Source organism: Paroedura picta, chromosome 2, assembly GCF_049243985.1.
Source record: "Paroedura picta isolate Pp20150507F chromosome 2, Ppicta_v3.0, whole genome shotgun sequence".
Lineage (NCBI taxonomy): Eukaryota > Metazoa > Chordata > Lepidosauria > Squamata > Gekkonidae > Paroedura > Paroedura picta.
The window spans coordinates 27,977,522-28,001,469 of record NC_135370.1 but is presented as its reverse complement, the minus strand read 5'-3'; the positions used below and the strand labels follow the sequence as shown (position 1 = coordinate 28,001,469).

General features: G+C 51.1%; 2 protein-coding genes across 7 annotated transcripts in view; one reads left to right on the top strand and one right to left on the bottom strand.

Annotated features, from left to right (window-relative positions):
- DNAH7 (dynein axonemal heavy chain 7) overlaps positions 1-12,793 on the top strand; it is a 168,300-nt gene extending 155,507 nt beyond the window's left edge. For all 4 annotated transcript variants that reach the window (XM_077319509.1, XM_077319510.1, XM_077319508.1 and 1 more), the window contains 8 exons: positions 1,340-1,501; positions 2,127-2,312; positions 4,978-5,115; positions 8,422-8,652; positions 9,384-9,536; positions 10,405-10,582; positions 11,245-11,348; positions 12,234-12,793. In XM_077319509.1, coding sequence (XP_077175624.1) covers positions 1,340-1,501; positions 2,127-2,312; positions 4,978-5,115; positions 8,422-8,652; positions 9,384-9,536; positions 10,405-10,582; positions 11,245-11,348; positions 12,234-12,440 — 1,359 coding nt within the window. In that variant the 3' untranslated portion in view covers positions 12,441-12,793. The remainder of the gene's footprint in view (positions 1-1,339; positions 1,502-2,126; positions 2,313-4,977; positions 5,116-8,421; positions 8,653-9,383; positions 9,537-10,404; positions 10,583-11,244; positions 11,349-12,233) is intronic.
- A 459-nt stretch (positions 12,794-13,252) lies between these two features.
- SLC39A10 (solute carrier family 39 member 10) overlaps positions 13,253-23,948 on the bottom strand; it is a 69,613-nt gene continuing 58,917 nt past the window's right edge. For all 3 annotated transcript variants that reach the window (XM_077319513.1, XM_077319514.1, XM_077319512.1), the window contains exons 6-10: positions 21,756-21,876; positions 19,963-20,334; positions 18,741-18,821; positions 17,419-17,609; positions 13,253-16,115 (exon numbers count right to left, since the gene is read on the bottom strand). In XM_077319513.1, coding sequence (XP_077175628.1) covers positions 15,957-16,115; positions 17,419-17,609; positions 18,741-18,821; positions 19,963-20,334; positions 21,756-21,876 — 924 coding nt within the window. In that variant the 3' untranslated portion in view covers positions 13,253-15,956. The remainder of the gene's footprint in view (positions 16,116-17,418; positions 17,610-18,740; positions 18,822-19,962; positions 20,335-21,755; positions 21,877-23,948) is intronic.

Genomic DNA, 23,948 nt, shown 5'->3' with positions numbered 1-23,948 from the left:
CACTGCAGGGAGGGGCAAATGACCAGCACGGAGCCCACTGTGGGGAAGGGCGATGTAGAACTGTCGGCATTATCCTCTGAAGGCACTAAAGGAGACTTGCACAGGAGACCTCGAAAGCACCTGCTCTGGGCTCTTTGGAGGATGAGGAAGGGCTGGATCTGAGAGGAGGAATGAGCAAAGCACCGGAATTCTCCCCACCCCACCCCCATCATCTTAATCAAGTCAAGTCAAGTTTTTATTACTATGGTACTAGACCAGTAGTCAAATCACAAAATACATAAAAACATCTGGCATTAACAAAGTACATAAAAGAATCATTGATAACTAAAATAGTATAAAATTTAAAAACATTCCAGCTATAGGAATCATTCTGGTTTTAAAACTCACAAGCATTATCTCAAGCAATTGAGACTATCTACCTACGTTGCTCCGAATCCACCCAGGTCTTCCTTGTTTTGATTGATCTCCAAGCAAATCTGGCCACAACAGAAGTTATTTCTGTGCTTTTGTCTGACAACATGTCTGTGATCGCCTCTGAGTTGGGCTTATTCTGTAGGGAAGATATAAGTTCTCCCCTGAATTGATCGTATAGCCCAGTGGTCCCCAACCCCCGGTCCGGGGACCGGTGCCGGTCCGCGGATCAGTTGGTACCGGTCCGAAACTCCTCCTCCTCCTTCTTGGTTGCTGCCTCGGGGGCTGCCCTACTACTCTGCTACCGGCTCACCTTTGGTGCTCTTCGGCGGCCGCCATGGCTGGGGCTCCCCCTAGGCGTGGGACTGCGCAGCTGCTGCTGGCAGCGCCCCCCAGCGGACGGCGGGAAAGCAAGTGGAGCAGGGACTCAGGTGGCGGTGATGTCCCTCGTCCAAAGACTACCCCCCATACGGGCCTCAGTAAAACTGTCAAGCATTGACTGGTCCCCGGTGATAAAAAGGTTGGGGACCACTGGTATAGCCTACATTGGAGTAATACATGTTCAGATGTCTCAATGCTCCCATCCTGGCAGAATTCATAAACGATCACAGATGGGTATTTTTTCAAATAAGCCTTCCCTAAAAGCGAATGGGAGCATGTTATATCGTAAGAGAGTAAATGGTCTCCTATGTTCTGGGAAAACAAGATTAGATAAATAAGGTAATGGCCTCAAATTATTAAGTGGAGGCATTGGAAAAAGTGGATTTTTTACTTGATTGAAATCCTGTTGGCGATGGATATCTAGGATTCTTTGTTTTGTCATTTCCTTTGCTCGGTTGAAACCCATCATCTCACTGAGAAGCCAGAGAAAGAAGAAAGGCGTTTCGGAACAGGCCATTACTTTTCATTGTCTTCCTTTCTTTCGAAGGCCGAGTTCAAGAAGTTGCTGTACGGCCTCTGTTTCTTCCACGCTCTGGTCCAAGAGAGGCGGAAATTCGGCCCCCTGGGCTGGAATATTCCGTACGAGTTCAATGAGACCGACCTGCGGATCAGCGTGCAGCAGCTGCACATGTTCCTGAACCAGTACGAGGTACCCTCCCTGCAGGCCTCCCAAAACAGCCAGCCGCTCTAAGGATCCACTTCCTGGTGCCACCTTATTCAAATGGGCAGATGCCTCCCCCAGGCTACAGGTCACAGCTGGTTGGTGTGTGTTTGTCGGGGTAGGGTGGGTGGGAGAAGGCTAAGCGAGTGTTTCACACTTTTCTTTCCAAGCAAGCCTTCTCTCTTTCCCCACCAAACGTCCGGAAGAGCAAGCATGGTGTAGTAAATAAAGAACAGTGGAGAACCGGGTTTGATTCCCAACTCCGGCACACGTAGCCAGCTGGGTGCCCCTGGGTCAGTCACAGTTCTCTTAGAACTCTTCTCACAGAGTAGTTCTCTAAGATCTCTCTCAGCCCTACGTGTCTCACAAGGTGCCCCACCTGCTTTGAGACACGAGGCTAGCCGGGTGACCTTGGGCCAGTGACAGTTCTCTCAGAGCTCTCAGCCCCACCTACCTCCCAGGGCATCGTTGTGGGGAGAGGAAAGGAAGTGATTATAAGCCACCTTGAGAGTCCTTCGGGTAGTGAAAAGCATGGAATAAAAACCAGCTCTTCCTCTTCCTACTCCTTAGTACCCTCTCCCTGCTGACTGATGGGCTTCTTTCTGTGCCTCAGGAGCTGCCGTTCGATGCCATCCGCTACATGACCGGGGAGTGCAATTACGGAGGCCGCGTTACCGACGACTGGGACCGGCGCACCCTCCGCAGCATCTTGAACAAGTTCTACAATCCCGTCATCGTAACGGACCCCAGCTACAAGTTCGATTCGAGCGGCCTTTATTTTGCTCCCCCCGAAGGAGAAGTAAGTCAGCTTCTGCATGGAAACGGGGCAGCAGCCGACCGATCCTCTCCTTGGGTCCCGTGGAGAGGAAGAGAAACTGTGCATGAGCCGGGCTGAGCGTGGCGGTTAAGAGCAGTGGCCTGTCATCTGGAGAGCCGGGTTCGATTCCCCACCCCTCCGCTTGCAGCCAACTGGGTGGCCAGTCACAGATCTGTCAGAACTCTCTCAGGCCCACCTACCTCACAGGGTGTCCGTGGTGGGAAGGGAATTGTAAGCCGCTTTGAGACTCCTTCGAGGGGTGAAAAGTGAGATATAAAAGCCAACTCTTCTTCCTCTCTGATAAAGCAAAGGGGGGGGGGTGTCCAAGCTGTGGCTGTCCAGAAGCCCAGGGGCTACAGTTCCATGGCAGGCATCCATGGGAATTGTAGTCCATGGGCATCTGGAGAGCCACAGTTAGGTCACTCCTGGCAAATAATGTAGCATGTGGGAGCCCCAATTTAGTGCCTGCGGACGCCACCAACCCTTTTTCTGGCACCTGCCACGCATTTTAGAAAGGGGGGGGAGGGCAGTGAGACTTTTAGCCAGCCAGCTGTGCAGATATCCGTTGCTTCAGCAACAGCCATCACCGCAGTGCTAGGATCTTCGCTGCCTGCCTGAAAGCGGTGGCCGCCATTTTCTCCAGGAGCCGTGTTGTGGCTGTGCCCGCCACACTGCGTCCAAATCCCAGAGGTGCCTGCAGGCTCAGAACGGCTGGGGGAGAATCACACGGAGGGACGTGGCATTCCCTGGCATAGCTAGGGACCAGAGGATTGAGCTGCAAATTGCACTAATTCAGGATAGTAAAAACAGAGTCATCATCATTTTAAAACACCACATTTCCAGCTGCACACGGACTAGACCAACATAGAATGGACCAAAAGTGTTTAGACCCGGAGGGGCCTTCCTCAGTGGTTAGATTCTTGTAAGGAATGCACTCATGTATACAATCAACATCAAAAGGCTTGCTGGGTGGCAAGGGAAAATCTGTTGGGTGCTGCCCCAACTAGTCTTTCGGATGTCAAGGTGTGTGTCAGAAAAAGCTTCTTCTGACCCCCGTGGGAATGCCCTGGTGATTGAAAGCTGGCCTCTGGAAGTGCATATCTTAGAAAGTGGCCTCTGGAAGTGCATATCTTAGAAGGTGGCCTCTGGAAGTGCATATCTTAGAAGGTGGCCTCTGGAAGTGCATATCTTAGAAGGTGGCCTCTGGAAGTGCATATCTTAGAAAGTGGCCTCTGGAAGTGCATATCTTAGAAGGTGGCCTCTGGAAGTGCATATCTTAGAAGGTGGCCTCTGGAAGTGCATATCTTAGAAAGTGGCCTCTGGAAGTGCATATCTTAGAAGGTGGCCTCTGGAAGTGCATATCTTAGAAAGTGGCCTCTGGAAGTGCATATCTTAGAAGGTGGCCTCTGGAAGTGCATATCTTAGAAGGTGGCCTCTGGAAGTGCATATCTTAGAAGGTGGCCTCTGGAAGTGCATATCTTAGAAAGTGGCCTCTGGAAGTGCATATCTTAGAAGGTGGCCTCTGGAAGTGCATATCTTAGAAGGTGGCCTCTGGAAGTGCATATCTTAGAAAGTGGCCTCTGGAAGTGCATATCTTAGAAGGTGGCCTCTGGAAGTGCATATCTTAGAAGGTGGCCTCTGGAAGTGCATATCTTAGAAGGTGGCCTCTGGAAGTGCATATCTTAGAAGGTGGCCTCTGGAAGTGCATATCTTAGAAAGTGGCCTCTGGAAGTGCATATCTTAGAAAGTGGCCTCTGGAAGTGCATATCTTAGAAGGTGGCCTCTGGAAGTGCATATCTTAGAAGGTGGCCTCTGGAAGTGCATATCTTAGAAAGTGGCCTCTGGAAGTGCATATCTTAGAAGGTGGCCTCTGGAAGTGCATATCTTAGAAGGTGGCCTCTGGAAGTGCATATCTTAGAAAGTGGCCTCTGGAAGTGCATATCTTAGAAAGTGGCCTCTGGAAGTGCATATCTTAGAAGGTGGCCTCTGGAAGTGCATATCTTAGAAAGTGGCCTCTGGAAGTGCATATCTTAGAAGGCGGGCTCCAATTCAGGTACCTTTATATTAGAAACACAAGTTGGAGCAGCACCTGACAGATTTTTCTTTGCCACCCAGCAAATCTTTTGATAAACGAGTGCAGTCCTCACAAGAATTTGACCACTGAGGAAGACCTCTTGGGGTCTAAATGCGTTTGGTCCATTCTGTGTTGGTCTATTCCATGTGTAGTTAATGTGATGTTCTGAAATCATTTACACTTCTAACAAATGCTAACAACCATGGCAGAAGTATGGCACTTCTGACAGATCTATTTAACCCCTTTTGAAAGCTGTTTATTTCTTTGGCCATCAATGTGTCTTCTGGCAGCAAATCCCACATTTTTATCCCTCTCTGTGTAAGGTAGTCTTTCCTTTTGTCCATCCTGAGCCTACTGCCCAGTTCTCTTTCTTCTCGATTGGCTTCCTCCGTCCTTTTCCCAGCTCTGCAATGTCCTTTTTGAGAAACAGTGACCAGAACTGTACACAGTCTTCCAAAGGAGGCCACACCATAGAGGCACTACCCAGGGGCATCACAGTATAGGCCCTTTGATTCTCAGTCTCTTTCCTGTTAATCCCTAACACAGAGGTTGCCGTTCATTCATCTTTTTCAGTATCAGAGCTACATCGAATACACAAAGACTCTCCCTCTGAACCCTGCCCCAGAGATCTTCGGGATGAACGCCAACGCCGATATCACCAAAGATCAGGCGGAGACCCAACTGTTGTTTGACAATATCCTTCTGACCCAGGTATGCCACTTTCCAAAGTTCCTCACTGCTCGGCACCTACTGTGAATAGCACATTTACTGATAAAAAGAGGGGGGTTTGATACCATCGTAACTAGAGTGACTCTGCTCTCAGCGTCTCCATCTAACTGTTGCTGCGGTATTCATGAACATGGGGTGACTTTACCGAATGGCCCAATTCGCTTCTGGATGAGACAAATATTTTAGGTTCCCTATTGTCCTGCATTGATTGAAGAACTCCCTTTTCGTGATTCAGGTGGGTCGCTCTGTTGGTCTGAAGCAGCAGGGCAAAGTTTGATTCCAGTGGTACCCTGAAGATCAAGGATGGGTCATTCAAGGTGTAGGCTTTTGTGTGGACAGCACTATTCCTCCGACACAAGGAAATGGGTATTTATTAATTTAGTTTTTCATTATGCCCCCCCCCCCCCCAAGTTGAACCCAAACAAATGACAACCTTAGAAATTTAGCTTGGTATTCCTGCAAGGCCCTGGTATCTATTTACAGATTTAGTATTCACCTTCTGCCCATATATGTATGGACTGGGAAATTCCCATTTCATTGTGTCTGAGGACGTGTGTGTGCAATCAGAAGCTTACATCTTGAACCCAACTTTGCTAGTCTTAAAGGTGCCACAGGACTCCTTCCCCGACATTGCTAGTGTGAATTAGCATTGGCATTTCGCTGATACCCTCAAAAATAACCTCAATACAATTTCCCCTAGAACTTTAGCAGAAGTGGATTACTGCTCTTGTTTCACAAGTGCATTGGCTTGCCTCAAGACCGAAATCTCTATGAGCCCTTTGTTCACATGTTTGGGGTCAGCCATTCAGTTGAATGGAAGGAGCCAGACTATTTGCAGGTAGATGATACAGAAGGACCAGTGTGGAAGGCAACGGAAAGTTCCAGAATTAGCTGCTGTTATACAAAATATCAAACAATCGTTTTGTAAATGTTTAAAGCCGGTTTTAAGATAAATACATTACTAGGAAGACCTTTCCGGCACTCCAGAGGTCTTCTAGTTAACCTGTGTTGTTACGGCAATCATCAGTATGGCAAGCCAGCTTGGTGCGGTCGTTCATGTCAAACTAGGATTTGAGAGCCCCAGGTTCGAATCCTCACTCTGCCGTGGGAGCTTGCAGGGTGACTTGGGCCAGGCACCCACTGTCAGCCTAGCCTATCTCACTGGGTTGTTATGAGGACAACTTGGGGGAGAGGAGAACAACGTAAGTATCCCCATTAAGGGGGAGGGCAGGATGTCAGTACATGGATACATAAATGGCTTGTGAGAAAGGGACAAATGTTAATCCTCAACATATCAAGGAGAGCAAGATTTGCAATGCCCTGGAAACAAAAAGTCTCCCCACCACCACCGAAGAGCTGAATAAGGTGACAAATTATACAAAGGAATTGGATATGAAGTTTGAAGATGGGAACACGTTAAGGACAATTCTAATGCCTGTGATCGGGGGTATGTGGGATCCCAATTAGGGATGGGCATGACCTAAGCAACCTGGCCCCCAAACTGAACCTGAGCCAGTCCAATGAGTTTGGTTCCCTCTTTCTCCTGGCCGCGGAGAGGAGGAGACGGGATCACCCAGAAAGGTTTAAATGGCTGGTAGCCATTAACCCATCCGTTTCACTCCCCTCCCCCTTCGAAGTGGACCTTGGCCATTCAGCTGCTAGGCTTAAATGGTCCCGAACAGCTGAAGCAGACAAGAGTCCGGTAACTGTCCTAGTGTTAACGTTTAAGGTCATTCTCAGTCTGGGATCTGTGTATCTAAGGAACCCTCTGGTTGACTTTGGCCAATTGACTAGTAGTCCCCAACCCCAAAGAAGTGCAGCTGGCCTTACCCTGGCCCCTGCCTGGTGGAATGAGCTCCCAGGGAACTTTAGGGCCTGGACAGAACTGGCATAGTTCTGCATGGCCTGCAAGACGGCACTCTTCTGCCACGTGTGTGGGAGAACGAAACCAGCATACGGGCCTCCCCTGCTGGGATTGGGTGCCCCTCCTATTCTCCTAATTAAGAAACTATTTAATAACGCTGCTTTAAACTCATCAACATAACATTGGACTGTTAGCTTCTACAGGATTTTAATGTATTTATTGGATTAATATTCATGGTTTTATTCTATACTAGATATTAAGCCCGCTGTGGCCAAAATACAGCGGGCCCTAGCATGATGGGTGGGTGGAGGGATGGGGCGAAGGAAGGAGGAAAAGGAGAAAGAGAGACAGAAAGACAGAAAGAAAGGGAGGAAGATAGAGACAGAAGAAGAGGGAGAGAAACAGGTAGGCAGAAAAAGGCAGATGGAAGAGAGGGAGGAAGGGAGGGACAAAGGGAATACTGGGAGGAAGGGAAGGACAAAGGGAATGCTGGGAGGAAGGGAGGAACAGAAGAAGGTAGGTGGCCTTGGGACCTTCTGCTGGGGCTAGGGACAGGCTCGGCTGCCCCAGGGCCCGGCAGAAGGCTCGGGAAGGCGGCGGCAGGCTTTGAGGCCTACTGCCGGGCCGAGGAGCAGTCTCGGCTGCCCCAGGGCCCGGCAGAAGGCTCAGGACAGTGGGCTTTGTGGCCTTCTGGCAGGGCCAAAGGCAGGCGAGCCTGCCTCAGGGCCCGGCAGAAGGCTCCGTGGGCGCGGGGAAGCCGGCCGGAGGACTTACCGCTGGGGAAGGCTTCTTCTGAGCGGTGACTCTCCGGCCGGGCCGGGCGAGGCTGGGCCAACCAGCCAATGGGGAGCCGCGCTTTGCGCGGCTCCCCATTGGCTGCTTGGCCCCCGAATAACACTCGGAGGGCCCAATCAGGAGCCGCTTCGCGGCTCCTGATTGGGCCCTCTGAGTTTTTATCACGGACAGGGCCCTCCCTAACTCCTCCCCACCAGCCCTTACTCCTTTATTCCTCCCGCTCCTCTGGAGGGGGGTGGGGGGGAGGTTTAAAGATTGTTGTAAGCTGCCCCGAGGTGACTGGCTCAATAGGGGTGGCTTATAAATGGAAATAAAAATAAACGTTCAACGAAGATGCCTTCCCCAAACATTGCTTTTGGGGCACCAAACCAGCCCAAGCTTATGTCGAATTTTGGCTGTTTCTCACAGGGTTGTTATAAGGATACAATAGAGAAGGAGAGGATATTGTGAGCCAATTTGGGGACTAAAATGGGGTAATCCTGAAGTCAATACCACATTTTTCATCAGAGCTTTAAAAACCTTTTAAAAGGAGAGCCCTTTCGGTCTGGGGTGACTCTCTAAGGAGAGCGGCAGGCTGCAATCGTGGTCAGGATACGCACCATTTTAATCCTGCCCTGCTTTTGCTCCAGTCGCGTTCATCAGGGGCGGGCGCGAAGTCGTCCGACGAAGTCGTCCGCGATGTGGCCAGCGACATCCAAAGCAAGCTCCCAGCCGACTTCCACATCGAAGCCGCGATGCGGAGATACCCCACCACTTACGCCCAGAGCATGAACACGGTTCTGGTCCAAGAGATGGGGCGGTTCAACAAATTGCTGCAAACCATTCGAGACTCTTGCATCAACATTCAGAAGGCAATCAAGGTGAGCTTCCGATTCTGCATAGTTTCAACAGAACCATTTTGGCTTGGTGCCTTAAAGAGAGCCATGGTGACTGAGGGGAACCTCCACATTCAGAGGTACTAATCTCTTCTGAATCCCAGTCCCAGGAGGCAACATCTGGCCTTGGCCCCTAATGCCCTGTTGTTGCCCTCCAGAGGGGCTGGTTGATCCCTGTGTGAGCCAGGATGCTGAACTAGATGAACCACTGGTCTGATCCAGCAGAGCTCTTCTGATGTTCTCATAGATAGATACATGGAGGTCTACCAGGGGCTACTAGCCATTGTGACTGAGGAGAGTTCCACCTTCAGATGCACAAAGCCTTTGAACCCCAGCACCAAGAGGCAACATCAGAAGAAGGCCTCAGCCTCTCTGCCCAATTGTTGGCCCCCGTGTGAGACAGGATACTGGGCTAGATGGACTCTTCTGTGATACACCAAGTTCTTATGATGCCTGGGGTTTCATAGAAAAAATACATTTTAGAAATCTGCTCCTGAAGCATTCAGAGGCCACTGCAGTAATGGTTGACCATGCTGTATCAAGGAGAAGCCATGTTGCCCTACATTTGGGGCTTGCTTCTCTAAGCTGCAACTAAACCAGCAGCTGCATCTACCGGAATTGCTTTGTTGGCGATATTGTTTAAGTAACCCACACGATGACAAAAGACTGAGACGAGTCCACTCCGGTGGCTTCTCCCTTCCCCGTTTCTCAACCAGGGCCTGGTGGTGATGTCTGCAGAACTGGAAGAGGTGGTGAGCAGCATTCTGAAAGGCAAAATCCCGGGCATGTGGATGAATAAGTCCTACCCGAGCCTGAAACCCCTCGGAAGCTACGTGAACGATTTCCTCACCAGACTGAAGTTCTTACAGGTGAGCACCTCCCAGCTGTGCAAACCGTTCCCCCTGTCGGGATGTCAATGATTTCCAAATGACAATTGTACAGCTGCACACCCTTCCTGCGATGTTATGTCCAAAGGCCTGCCCTGTAGTAAGTGACCCACCAAACAAGGCCGTTTCCATTCATTCTATGGGGAAACCAGCTGTACATTGGAACTTCTGCAGGGCCAACCAGCAGCTGGGAGGGGGGAAATGGCCTGGGAACCTCACAGCTAGCCTTTCATGGAAGCAGAAGAAGAAGGAGTTGGTTCTTATATGCTGCTTTTCCCTACCCGAAGGAGGCTCAAAGCGGCTTACAGTCGCCTTCCCTTTCCTCTCCCCACAACAGACACCCTGTGAGGTGGGTGAGGCTGAGAGAGCCCCGATATCACTGCCCGGTCAGAACAATTTTATCAGTGCCGTGGCGAGCCCAAAGTCACCCAGCTGGTTGCATGTGGGGGAGCGCAGAATCGAACCTGGCATGCCAGATTAGAAGTCCGCACTCCTAACCAATACACCAAACTGGCAGGGCACCAAACCCTCAAATCAGAACTGGCGCGCTGACTCAGGGGGCAGAACCATCTGAGCAAACCTGAAGAACAGGCATCTTGGTTTGGGAAGCGGTGTTGTCCCCCACCAAAGGGCACAGAAGAACTTGACTGGAATGAAAGCCCGATTACCAATCCAGCCATTCAGCACTGATGGACTCACAGAATAATGGCAACCTAGGCAGATTGTTTTGCTCCCAGGAAGGACTGCTGTAGCTGGGTGCAGTGCTTACTGCAAGGCTTTAAAATATGCTGTATTATTTCGTTGAGTTCTCCCTTTCTCGCCCTCCCTCTTTCCCCTGATGTTGCTGCAGGGCTGGTACGAGAACGGGACCCCTCCGACATTTTGGTTGTCTGGATTCTTCTTTACCCAGGCCTTCCTAACAGGTGCCCAGCAGAATTACGCCCGCAAGTACACCATCCCCATAGACCTGCTCGCCTTCGACTACGAAGTGCTGGAGGACAAGGAATACAAAAACGCTCCCGAAGACGGTGAATGCAACCAGATATTTATTCAGTCACACCAGAGTATACTGAGAGCAAGGGGGGGTTAGGGGGGGGAACCAGCAACAAAAGCCTCATTGCCCCCATCTTACCTTCAGTCAACCCCCCATCGGCCAATCAGAAGCCTTGGTGGGCAACAGCTCACCTCTCCCCACCCACTTTCTAAAAACACTTGGTGGACACCAGGAAAGGTACTGGTGGGCATCACGGAACCCCATTGGGGACTTCTACAGCAGATCTACATTCAGGTCTATCACTGCATGTGCAGGAGAATGGACAGCCAGTGCTTTCCGTTGCTGGTTTCCCCTCCGCCCCCCATGTATGGAGAAAACCAGGCAAAACGGGTTCTAATGTCAGTGAGGAGAAAGGAATCTCTTCAGAGAGGCAGTTTCCCTGTTGTTTATAATCCATCACAACCCCCCTGTAGGCCAGGGGTAGTCAAACTGCGGCCCTCCAGATGTCCGTGGACTACAGTTCCCAGGAGCCCCTGCCAGCGAATGCTGGCAGGGGCTCCTGAGAATTGTAGTCCATGGACATCTGGAGGGCCGCAGTTTGACTACCCCTGCTGTAGGCTTTGCTTCTGTGTATTGCCACTGGATGCACACTGATTCTCAGTGCATGCACTGACGGCCACTTGTTTTAAAACCCAGGGGTCTACATTCACGGATTGTTCCTGGACGGAGCTCGCTGGAACAGAAAGACTAAGAAACTCGGAGAATCCCATCCCAAAATCCTCTACGACAGCATGCCAGTGGTTCGTACTTACGATGAATTCAAGCGAAGAATCTTAAGAGCTTAAATTGAGGTTTCCCGTTTTGGCATTCGATGGGATTTGTTTCCAAGTCAGCGAACACACGGTCCTTCTTCTGAACAGCTACATTCAGGACCAAATTGTCTCGCAGATGATTCATACATCAGGGGGTGTTGCCTGCTAATGCACTACTCGGCGCATTGGACCTGAATATTTTTACCTGCCTCTACTGAGGACAGTTGTGGCTGGAATTCCAAATCACTTTAGCTGTGACTCATAGAATCATAGAGTTGGAAGGGACCTCCAGTCCAATCCCCTGCACTATGCAGGACACTCACAATCCTATTGCTCACCCACTGTCACCTGCCACCCCCTTGAGCCTTCACAGAATCAGCCTCTCTGTCAGATGGCTATCCAGCCTCTGTTTAAAAAATGAACGTCAGCTCAGGAAAGCTTATAGCCACGGCTATTCTGTTTGTCCAGAAGGGGCTTCCGGAGTTTTGTTCTGCTGCTTCAGGCTGAAAGTATTGTCCCTAGAGCAAAACGTAAGGTAATTTACAAACGCAGGTTCGAAGCATGGAGATAACTGTGGTGCCATCAGCATTGCTACATGGGGGCCGTTTTGGCTAACAGATGGGGAAAGCCTGCCTTCCAATTTAGTATTTTGGGCAGAGCTGCAAGATCCATGGAGAAGCAGTCCTTAGAGAGGATGGGGGGTCTTATTGTGGGAGGGGGGCAGGGGACAGAGGGGATGAACCAGGCCCCAGCAGTTTTCCTTGCCAAGGCAAAGGAAGTCGCCCGGGGTCCAGCTGTGGCTCTGAAACAGAACAACGGCATTTTGTCAGAGATGCTTCCACGTGTCCCCATGCTTTCCCCTCTTTGTCACAGATGTGGCTGAAGCCTTGCAAAAGGTCGGAGATTCCGGAGAGACCGAGCTACGTGGCCCCCGTGTACAAGACCAGCGAGAGGCGAGGCACCCTCTCCACCACCGGCCATTCCACCAATTTTGTGATCGCCATGATCCTCCCGTCAGACCAGGCGCAGCAGCACTGGATCGGGCGAGGGGTGGCCCTTCTGTGCCAACTGAACTCGTAAAGCAACGCTCAGAGGTGGAGTGCGAGGAGTCTTATGATACTCATGATTTTAACTTGACTTTTAAAAAAAATGTATTTAATTTGTGCCTTTCCTTTGTTCATGAAAATTTTTAAAGCGAGTTTAACAAAATTCCAAAAAGTCTGCTTGCTTATTCAATTGTTTTATTTCCTGGCGTTCCTTATGAATAAGGAACGTACATAAGATGAACACAACACCGTGGACAATGAACAAAACAGCATGTCATCATTTCCAGCTTTATCTTACTTAAAAAAAAAAAAGAGTTCTTAAAAAAAAACACCAAAAACAAAACAAAAACAACAACCAAAAAAAAAGAAGAAGAAGAAGAAGAAGAAGCTGATATCTCAAATATCTTTCAGGACCATAATCACATTGTATCAACCGTAAGGAAAAGAAGAAAATCTCACTGCTTCCTAGGAGACGACAGTATTTTTCTAAGCATAATCACCAGCTGATTTGGGTGCAGCGTGATTGACACCAAAACTCTCATGGGATGTCACACAGTGACAGCGTCATTAAGATACAAAGAACACTGATGCCCTCCGACATGTACACAGTTAACCGAGACTGGACAGAATGACGAAGGCCGGGTTGGAAATGTAGCGGAATTGCGATTGTCCCAAAGGCAGCGGAAAACCTTGCGTCCCAAAGAAAACGGCCCGGACATTCAATGCTCGAGGAGAACGAGGGAAGCCCCGGTATTGCTCGTCACAAAATGTCGCCGACACACAGGTGCGCGCATGCGAGCAATGAAGAAGCGCCCCATTTGAACGGGAAATGAAGACCCCGTGCTTTCCGGCATGGCCTGTGGGTTCGGCTTCGGCTCAAAGAAGCTTCGTTGACCCCTTTTTGTTTCCCCCTAAAGAGGCGATCTGACACTCGAGCATATTCCAGTGGAATTAACAGGAAAGCTGCCTGACGGAGCTTGATTCATAATTAACAAACGAAAACCTTACAAGCCAGGTTCCCCCCGCACCCTTTTCTCCCTAACTAAAATCTCCTGCAGTGACCTCACCCCACCCCACCCCACCCCCCCAGTCGATTTGGCAGATTTAACCATAATTGTGCAGCCGGAGGAATCGAGTTAACTTCAGCAATATTTAAGCTCGATGCAGTCTTGCCTGGATCGGAGCAGAAATGATTACAAAACGTGTCAAGGGGGGCGGGGGGAGTCAGGCAAGATCTGCGGCAAAGCAAGATCCGACGACGGGGCCCTCCCACAGCTGCCAGGGTCGGCCCGAATTCAGCAGGAGTGGAGCCCCCTCCCCACCCCCGCCCCCGTCCCGGTTCGGCTAGACCGCTGGATCCAGCCTGACCCGTAATACTGTACCGAAGCCCCCCGACGCAAGGGATTTGGCAGACCTTGAGGGGAAAGTCACAAAGGTCCCGTTTTAAAAAAAAGGAATGATAGAGACTGAACGGAAGGCTCCGAGAGGGTTCTCCCTTGGACGGAAAGACTGGCTCAGCTTTCTGACCAAGTTAACTTCTTAAGGAGCCCGACAAAGTGACAAGAGCCCCGCTTTGGTACCGACTCAGAACGCGGCTGACCGGGCAAAGGCAGGGACAGAGGCAGGGCGGGGAGGGGCGGGGAGGGGTCAGCCGCTGTGCTTTGCTAGCGCTGTTAAGGATCTGTGAGCCTCGTGTCGTCGGAAAGGGAGAGGGACGGGGTTTGCCCTCCTCTGGAACTCAGACCGCGAGCACGTGGAGGAGATGCAGCTGGACCGGGGAAGTGCAAGCTTGCTTGGCACCAACGTTAACGCTTTCCCCTGCAGGTTAAGGCCTTTTTGGCAGAGCCCCCCTCTCCCTGTCAGCAGGCTCGAGTGCTGCCTCGCTGGAAATTTAGGAATCGATCCTAATGTCCTCTCCGTGGGTGGGGGGGGGGCTCCTTCCTGTAACGCTCCATGTCTGCAGGAACCCTCCAACTCCTGCACCATCAAACTCCCAGGAAGGGATCTCCCCACTCAGAGATGGGAAAACCGCTCTGTTGCCCCCTTCCCTACAGGAGTCTTGCGTTACTGAAGAAGCCCCCCACCCTCCCCCGGTAACATAGGAACAGATCTGTAAGATAAGTAGAACATAATGAAAACTTAACCCCCACCCCACCCCCTGGCAAATGCTGGAAACAGCCCTTGTTTAACAAGGTCCCAGCTCCTAGTACTGATGGGTCCTCTACGCTCAGGGGGACAAGGCTTGCCAAAGCAATACATTCGGTACCGTTCCTGGGGAGTGGTGTCAACAGTCACCAGGACTGCCCCCAAGGGGCAGTTGCAACACTCCGCCCGGTCAGCCCTTCTCAATCCGGTGTTTGGAAGGGTTGTAACGGGAGAACCTCTTTGGCCGTCAAGACCAAGGAAACGCAGCCGTTCCGCGGGAGGAACCAAGCCACAGACTCACAATACACCCTGTCGGTAGTTCAGGTCTCAAGAAGCCCCCATTAAGTGTCCAACTCTGCGGAAAAAGTCCAGAGAGAACCTTTTATCCGGGCAGGATGAACTATTCAGCATGTTGCTAACAATGTCTACGAACTAACATCAAATACGCAAAAGCTTGCCGCTCCCCACTCCCCCCCCTGCCCCCCTGCTTGGGACAATGCAGGCCTCTGGGGCTCCGTGCAGAAGCTCAAAGTCTGGAGCACCTTGGGCTTCAAATAGACCAAGTATGGTATGACGAGGACTGTCCCCCATTGCGAAGCTCCACAGCCGCATGCGGACAGGAAGGTCCCTGTGCCGGGGGAGGATGAGAGGCCCCCTGTGACAACCCCCAGGCAACTGGCAAGGGAACCAGTCGTCCAGCGTGGGAACCAGGAGAACGTGTGGCTTCCCTTTGCTCAACGGCCCTTCCGCACTGATCAAAGCAGATGAGGGGAGATTCTTGGGAAGCTACAGGCTGCAACAAACACAAAGGTGGGGGCAGTGTCTCAAGTGCTCAATGACAACATACATGAGCATTTTTTTTGTGAGAGGTGGAAAACACCCCACCCAGAGTGCTTCCTAGTCATGCACCAACAGATTTATTTTCCTTGCAGGGGGGGCCAGCTCTGAGGAGGGGGGCTGCGGCAAGGGCAACCGTCCGCTGCCAAGGACCGGAGCTCTGTTGCCGCAGAGGAGAGCGTGTCGCCATTTGCTCAAGTATAAAAACAGAAAGGCCTCCTCGACCAGGGGGGCCCGGCTCCTGCCGCACGTCGTGGCTGGACGAGTGGGGAACGACGTGCGTGCCAATGGCATGCTGAAAGGGCGCATGTGCGCTTCCAGATTCCGACACTGCCTGCTCAGGACCTTACCTTTGCAGAGCCCCGCCCCGCCAGTCAAGTCAGGCCCTTTTCCGTTTGTCTGTCTGAGCTAGAAAGCGGGAGCTGGTTGGCGCCGACGCCAGGACACCGGCCTCGTGAGCGGCGCGAGCCGCCGGTCTGCCTGGGAGCGATGTGGTTGCGGCACGGCAGCGCAGACGGAAAGCCGTACAGTTAATGGCGTGGCGACCGCCGCCGAGTACTGGGAATGGTCAAAACTGGATGTCCAACACTATTTTGTCTTCATAAAGGGCAATCACCAACATGATGGCAAACCCCATGAGAAGCCCTAAATTCTGGAGGATGAACTGCCCCACCGGACAGTAGCCGTGCTCTTCGTTGTCGCCGTCGCCGTGGAGCATCTCCGGGAGCTGGAAGATACACCCAAACGAGAGGGACAGCCATCAATGCCGGCATTCACAAGACTTCCAGGGGGAGACCAGTGTCTCAGACCAGGCTTCACTACGGGCTGGTCTGGATTTTTTTTTAAAGGAATGTGTTTTTTTTTTTTAAGCCTGTTACTGCAGATATTAACGGGGCCAAATAGAGCCCAGTTCTCTTTTATACCAGGATTAATTATGGCAACACCATAAGGACTGTTACTTCCTTCATTCCCCTCAGCCAATTACGGGATCGAACTCTGGGTTCTCCATTCCCCATTTGAGAGCATCTCCTGGCGAGGGCTCTCCAGTGACCAGCAGTTCTGTGAGTTCTCCATCCTTCTTTGATTGGGGGGGGGGAAGGATTCTATTCCCTCCCCTGATGTGCAGTGTCCCTACCCCACATGCTAGCAAATGGGAGAGGGTGCCATTTCTGTGTTGGATGGCTAGGAGAGAGACAGAGATGGGGAGGGGGAGCACTCGGCCATCTTCACTAAAGGTACAGCAGACACCCGCAATATCCCTGCAAATCCCCATTTGAAAAATTCTACCACAAAATTAGAAACATGGAGCTGAAAGACCTCTATGCCCAGACATGTTCCTCCAAAGACCTCTATGCCCAGAAGACAGCAAAAACCCTCCAGGATTCCTGGACAGTCTGGCCTGGAGGGAAATTCCTTCCTGGACTGCAACGTGGCAATTGACATTAAGAAAGGGCCACGAGAGTTGAGCCCTGGTTCATCCCTTCCTGCCCTACCTCACCGTTTGCTGACGTTCACACAATCAGCATTGCAGTCAGGGGTGGCCATCCGGCCTCTGCTTTCAAACATTCAAAGAAGAGCCCACAACTTCCTGAGTTTCAGAGCAGAGCGAAGGGCTGCCACTGCTTCGCATGACCTGAACACTATAAATCTGTTGACGCAGCCCACATTTCTTAGCTACAGCTATAGAGTGATTGAGGGAAATAAGATAGAGGTGTTGCGGTCTGCTCTCAGAACTCAACTCAGAGACCAGTTGGCTTGCCATGGGGTCATTTATTAACCATACGGCATGTGTGGAGAGACGAGGATTGTCTGGCAGCCAGGGAAGGGACATTTGGGGGTGGTTTGCCATTGGCTGCCTCCGTGTCGTGACGGCCCACTAGTGTCCCATGGAGGAAGTACCACCCAAAACCTTGGCCGTCTCCCATCTGCCTTCTAGCCATCGTCACCCTACTTAGCTTCTCAAGATCTGACGTGTTCAGTCTTCCCTGGGCCATACAGGTCAGGGCTGTCTTGGGGTCAAGAACTCTTACCATGTCCACCAGGGCGACGTAGAGGAACATGCCGGCTGTGATAGCGAAGATCCAGAGTGTGATGTTGTTGGCGTACTGCCCCACAGCCGTCCCGATCAGCATTCCCACGTAAGCCATCATGGCCGAGAGGAGGTTATACACAATGGCCTGCTTCACAGTCATGCCCGCTTTCAGGAGCACGGCAAAGTCCCCTGGAAGACAGAAACGGGAGTCACGAGGGGCTCGTTGGGGCTCCTCAGAGAACCCGTCTCGCCCGAGGGAAAGCAAACAACAGTCTTGAGGGGAAGGGGGTTGGGAAGCAGCGTGCCATTTGTCCGTTGATATTAAGTGTTAAAAGTGAGCTGGAAAAAGAACAGAGGAAGGCTCTTCTTATGTCCTTATATGGCAACAGCACAAAGATATCTGCAATTCGGACAAAGTGGCTTCATCCCATGCAAATGGCACCAATGGTCAAGGTCTGGGCAGCTACTGAGGGAAATGGGGAGGTAAAGGGGAGACACAACTCAGTCGCAGGAGAAAGAGATGGAGAACACGAGTGGAAACAGTCATCGAAAGGCCAAAGCTGCTTAACACCCCCTTAAATCCGAGGCATGATCACTCAATCCTTTCCCGTGATCCCATAAACCTACAGGATGAGAACGGAGTTTCGGTAAAGCCGCCTGCGGGGAAGTGCCTCAGGCAGCAGAGGGCATGAAGTGGCCAGAGAGAACATAAATCGCTAGCGCAAATGGCTCATCGATCTCAAGACGTGCCCATTTAAGAGCAGTGGCACCTTGACACCCAACCAAGTGTTAATCTGGGCATCGGCTTTCATGCGCTTGCACATCTCTTCTGAAGCGATACCAAGTTTGAGTCCAGGGGGATCTTTAAGGCCCACCCATTTTTGTCCCTGCACACCAAGGCTTATACCCAGAATTGAACTTGACTGGTCTTAAAGGTGCCACTCGACTCAAACATATATTTATTTATAATTTAATTTATACCCCACCTCTCCTGAGTCATTTCGAGGGGGCTTACAACACTAAACTGGGTTCTGCTCCTTCAGGTCAAGGAGGCGACCGCCTTTCCCCCTCTTCCTCTCCTGCCTTTCCGAAACACCTCCGTGTCTAAAAGCCTGAGGGGATGGATCGCCTAACATTTTGCAACATGCAGACCCACAGGAGCCCGATCCAGACAAGGCCTCTCCCTGCCCCCCACGTTACGAGACCGAATCTGTAAATCTCGTTCGGCTACCCGAACCATGGCATCCATTGGCTAGGACGGCGTTTTGTGCCCAGGCCAAGAGGGAAGCGTGCCCAGCTAGCATCTGTTTAGTCCGTTACCCAATTCGTGGGGAAGCTCGTGACAAAATACTGCTATGGATGTACTAATCCCTCCTGTCAAGCCGGCACTGAACGCTGCTCCTGGAAGGAGAAAAGAAAGAAGAAAAAGAACAATAGAGCAGTTGTCGCCATTGTTCCAACAGAACGTTTTCAGAAATAAAGAAAGCATCTTTGGATGAGATTACGTAATGGAACGGCACGGGTTACGCGCCGGTGACTCTCTTCAGGAATTCTGTCCTATATGTCAGAAACGCGCTTTAAGAAATGTCTTTTAAATGCCAGTGAAAGGCAATAAGCGGTCTTTGGCTTTTTGGAGGATCTGGAGTCCTTTAGAGGGAGATAAGAATGTCTCTATCCTGACCCTTTCCTCCTCTGGCACTTCTTATCCCAGCGCGCTCCCTCCCCTACCTGGAGAGGCACCAACTAGAAGCAATATTCTTATTTTGACAGGGCTTTACCGCATGAAAGCACTAAGCTGCTAACGCCACTCAAAAATCTCTTCATGCTGGTTATTTGCTAAGGACGGTTGCTGGGCGAAAGAATTCTTCTCTTGCCCTGTCGGCCTTCCCTGCAACAAGGGCGGGGGAAACCAGTGCAGGGTCTGGAGTGCATACTTCCTGGGGCAATAGAAAAGAGTAAGCGTCCAGGAGCATCTTAAAAACTTACAAAATTTGTGGCAGGAGTGGAGCTTTCGTGAGTCAATCGTGAGCAACGACTCCCAAAAGCTCCTCCCCTGCCATGAATTTTGTTGGACACACTAGCATTTATTTATTTATTTATATTTATATGACGCGCTTCGCCACAGCTCTGGGTGGTTTACATGGCTTACCCACCTTGATCTATATTTTTGGGGCAGCAAAGAAAAGTTGGTTTTTATTCCCTACTTTTCAGTACCGAAAAGAGTCTCAAAAGTGGCTTAAAACCACTTTCCTCTCCCCATAACAGACTTCCTGTGAGGACAGTGGGGCTGAGAGAGCTCTGAGAGAAATAGGACTGATTCAAGGTCTCTCAGCTGGCGGCAAGCAGAGGAGGAGTGTGGAATCAAACCTGGTTCTCCAGATTAGAGGACGCCAGTCTTAAGCACCATACCCAGCTGGCTGCACGACTCGATCCACCAAAGCACTCTGCAATTTGCTAGCCAAAATGCTATCCCAGAAAGGGACCCTCGAGCTGCTTGTTCGCCTTCTAGAACAGCCAGCTGCATCCCCCGACTTGGACTCACCAATGGCCAAGCCATCGCTGAAGTTGTGGATGCCGTCTCCCATGATTACCATCCACGCGATATTTGCGATGCCCGTGTCCTTCAAGTCTTTGCCGGAATGACAGTGGCCGTGAGAATGATGGGAATGTTTGTGTGGCCAGAGGTGGTTGTGCTTCCTTGGGACAATCTTGTCTTCACGATGGTTGCTCGCATACTCCACGTCGGGGAGGTGGTTGTCTCGCGTGTCGTGGGAGGCGTCGTTGTGCGAGTGAAGCATGCTGTTTTCCTCTTCCACAGATAAGAAAGTCTTTGGCAAGGAATCGAGATGACCGTCCAGGTCGGTTAATTCAGTTTCGTTCAGCCGGTCGTCGGAGAGAACAGAGTCGTCTGCTCCTGGGTTGAAGGAGACAATGAAATGGGGGAGGTTCCGTTAGGCCAGTGCTTCTCAACCTTCCTAATGCCGTGACCTTTTAATACAGTTCCTCATGTGGTGGTGACCCCCAACCATAAAATTATGCAGGTGTTCTTTCACAGAAATTAAACCGAAACTGACCAATGGTGCGAAGATCCATTGTTCATGATTGTCTATAAATTGGGTTTTTCCCGGGGAATCTCAGTTCAGTTCTGCCTCTTGTCCCACCACGCCCATCTCGCACTTTTGCGCTGCACCAGGCAGGTGAACACTCTATCTCGATCTACCCTGCAAGGCTGCTGTGTGGATGACGCCCGCTGGCCAAGCTGCTTGCTCTGCTGCGATCCCTGTGAAAGGGTCGTTCGACCCCAGAGGGTTCCTGACCCCCAGGTTGAAAACCACTGCATTAGGCAGACGTGACTGTGAGTTGATTATAATGGAGATTCTGCCCTTCGCTATAGCCCTGAGGGTGCACCATTGGCACCGTGGGGCTACCTGCTGCTGAGAACAGCAGGGGCTGGGTTGTGTTTCCAGTACAACTGCAACGGCAATGCAAAAGCTTGGCAACAAAGGGGCACCTTACGAATTGACACATACGCGGCAGCAGACATCTTTGTGTGCTTTCCACATAATCGGAGCCCGTGCAATTCTGGACTGAGCTCAAACATACGGAAAACAAGCGAAAATAAGCAAAACGTGGCTGCAAGGCTGCTTGAAGTGAAATCCATTTCCAGCTGGGCCGCTGGCAAAAGACCCAGGGGTTTTCATGCCCCACTTCTCACTACATGGAGGAGTCTAAAAGTGGCTTAAAAACACCCTTCTCTCTCCCCACAAGGTGGGGTTGAGAGAGCTCTTAAGATAAATGCCCTGCAAGAAGAACTCTAAGAGGACTGTGAGTGGCGCACGGTCACCCAGCTGGATGTAGGTGGAGGAGGAGTGGGGACTCAAACCCAGTTCTCCAGATCAGAGGCCCCCCCACTCTTCAACCATCACATTATGCCGGCTCTCAGCATGACTAAAAAAGCTCCCCTGCTTGAATGGGCCGTTTTTTAAAAGTCGATCACTGTTCAAGAACTTGCTAAATTGCAGAAAGCAAGCGCCAACCTGGTGGAGGGCTTTCTTCACGCATCTCGTCTTTTCCAAGACGGTCTGCTGTGAGACTTGTACGTATCCCTGGAGAAAGAAGGAAAGCACGCTCCTTCCTCCAGGACTGTTTTGCATGTGTGCACAAAGGCACGGAGATTTTTTTTAACAATCAGGAATGCCAGGACTGCTTTAACCGACTGGAGCCATAACCCAGTTCCGGAAGACTTATTAAGGCTGGCGTTTGGCCCTTTGACCAGGTCTGTGGCTGATCCAGGACTGCCTGTGCTGCATCCTGAGGCGAGTGACGGACGGCTACCTGCCAGCGGCTTCAGCTGCAGCCAGTCCGCGTCGGGCCTGCTCAGCTTGTGGTCGGACAGCTTCCTCCCCACGGGCGACTCGTCGGCCTTCTGCTTCTTCTTGCACCATTTCTGTTTGGTCTGGAACAGAAAAGACACGCGGAGGGTCAGAAATGACATCTAAGGGGGGGGGGGGAAGGCAAAGGGCATAGCTGAATGTCTGGGGGGGGGGGTCTCAAGACACAGAACACACTCCACTTCTCAGGCTGGAATGACTCAGTTTCTGAGCACAAGCCCGCTCTGCTGAGTTTCCTCCATTCAAGCAGGTCTTTTATTAGCAGAAACCTCTTTAGCAGAGACTTCTGGTACGCTGGCCAAGCACGGGCCTCCCTTCCAGGGCAGCTCTGCAGGGGTCACACCTGACACTGCCTTATACTGAAGTAGACTCTTGGCCCATCAAGGTCAGCCTTGTTCACTCAAGACTAGCAATGGGTCTCTAGGGTCTCAGGCTGAGATCTTTCCCTTCGTCTCCTGCCTGGTCCTTTTTAACTGGAGATGCTGGGGATCGAACCAGCGATCTTCTGCATGCAAAGTAGAGGCTCTTCCAGTGAGCCGCAGGCCTTCCCTCCATTCCTTTCTGCTCCTTCCACCACTGGTGGACTTATAGTTGTTGTCCCTGACACAGTACAGAATAGCCTGGATTTCTGCGCTTCCTCCTCTGCAGAGAGAATTCCGCCAGGGGAATCTGTACCTTTTTTTGAACACGTAATAAAGAGCACAGTCCCCTTACATGCTAACAGCTCGCTACTGGAACATGTGAAGCTGCTGTGCACAGAGTCAGATCTCTGGTCTGTCTGGGTCAGTTTTGTGTACAACCATTTTTTTCCCCTGGACCTCAGAGCTATTTCACATCGCTGATAACCTGATCCACCCTGACCTGGGTAATCCTGGCTAGCTCAATCTTGCCAGATCTCAAAAGCTAAGCAAGGTTGTCATTGGCCAGCAAATGGATGGGAGACCAAGGAATAGCAAGGTCATGATGTAGAGGCAGGCAATAGCCCATCCCAGAACATATTGTGCCTCGAGAATCCTATAGGGTTGCCATAAGACAGCTGTGACTTGGCTGCACTTCCCACCATCATTATAACCTGATCCTTTTTTTTTTTTGGGGGGGGGGGGTGGAGAAGCTGAGGATTGAACCTGGAGTTTGAATACGTAAGATCTGTCGTGTGCATTCTTTAACAGAGGTCATCGGAGGAGATCTGTAATTAGCATATTTAGATTAGGAATTTCCTGATAGTCCGAAATAATCTCTGCCTGCATCCTGATTGGCTTAATTGGAGACTTCCTGCCTGCTTTCCCTCCAGAAGTACGTTAGACAGACTTGTTAAGACTCTCTCTCTCTCTCTCTCTCTCTCTCACACACAAAGTTTGTTTCTCTTCTCTTTTAAGCAACTTGGTGCTCCAAGCCTTTGCATATTTAAACTCTTGCCAACACCCGGGACCTTAGGTACACAAGGAAGACGTTCTGTTGCTGAGCCAGGACTCCTTTCTCAAGGTTTGCCAGATGAGGTTCCTACACACCAAGAGTGTCCAAACTGTGGCCAGATGTTCTTGGACTACAATAACCATGAACCCCAGCCTGTTGGACATCTGGAGAACCACAGCTTGGCCACCCCTGCTATAGACAATCTGCTGACTTCCCCTCTTCCTTCAGCCGACTGGTCCGCTGCAGGCATTAGCACAAGGAGCTGGAGTCCACAGGTCGTTGGATACCTGACAGCATGGCACAGAAGGTTCTGTCGTCAGCCTTAATGACCGAGCACTTTGTTCCGTTACCAGTGGGGTACTCCCTGTAAAAAATAAGCCTACAAGAACTACCAGTCCCAAGCTTCTGACAAACTGGGACTAATAAAAGCAGGTAGCAATGTCTGCTGAACTGCTCTGCTGCCCCCAATTGTGCTTTGGTGGGGAACTGCATGAAACAGTCAAAGGCCCGTCGCGGGAGGTCAATGAAGTAGATCGGGACACTTCCAAAAGCCCTTCCCAATACCAGCATAACGAGCCACTTCTGAAGCAGTGGTCCCCAACCCCCGGACCAAGGACCGGTACCGCTCCGTAGATCAGTCAGTACCAGGCCACAGCTCCTCCTCGTCCTCATCCCCAGCTGCTGCCTTGGGGGCTGCCCTGCCACTCGACTGCCGGCTCACCTT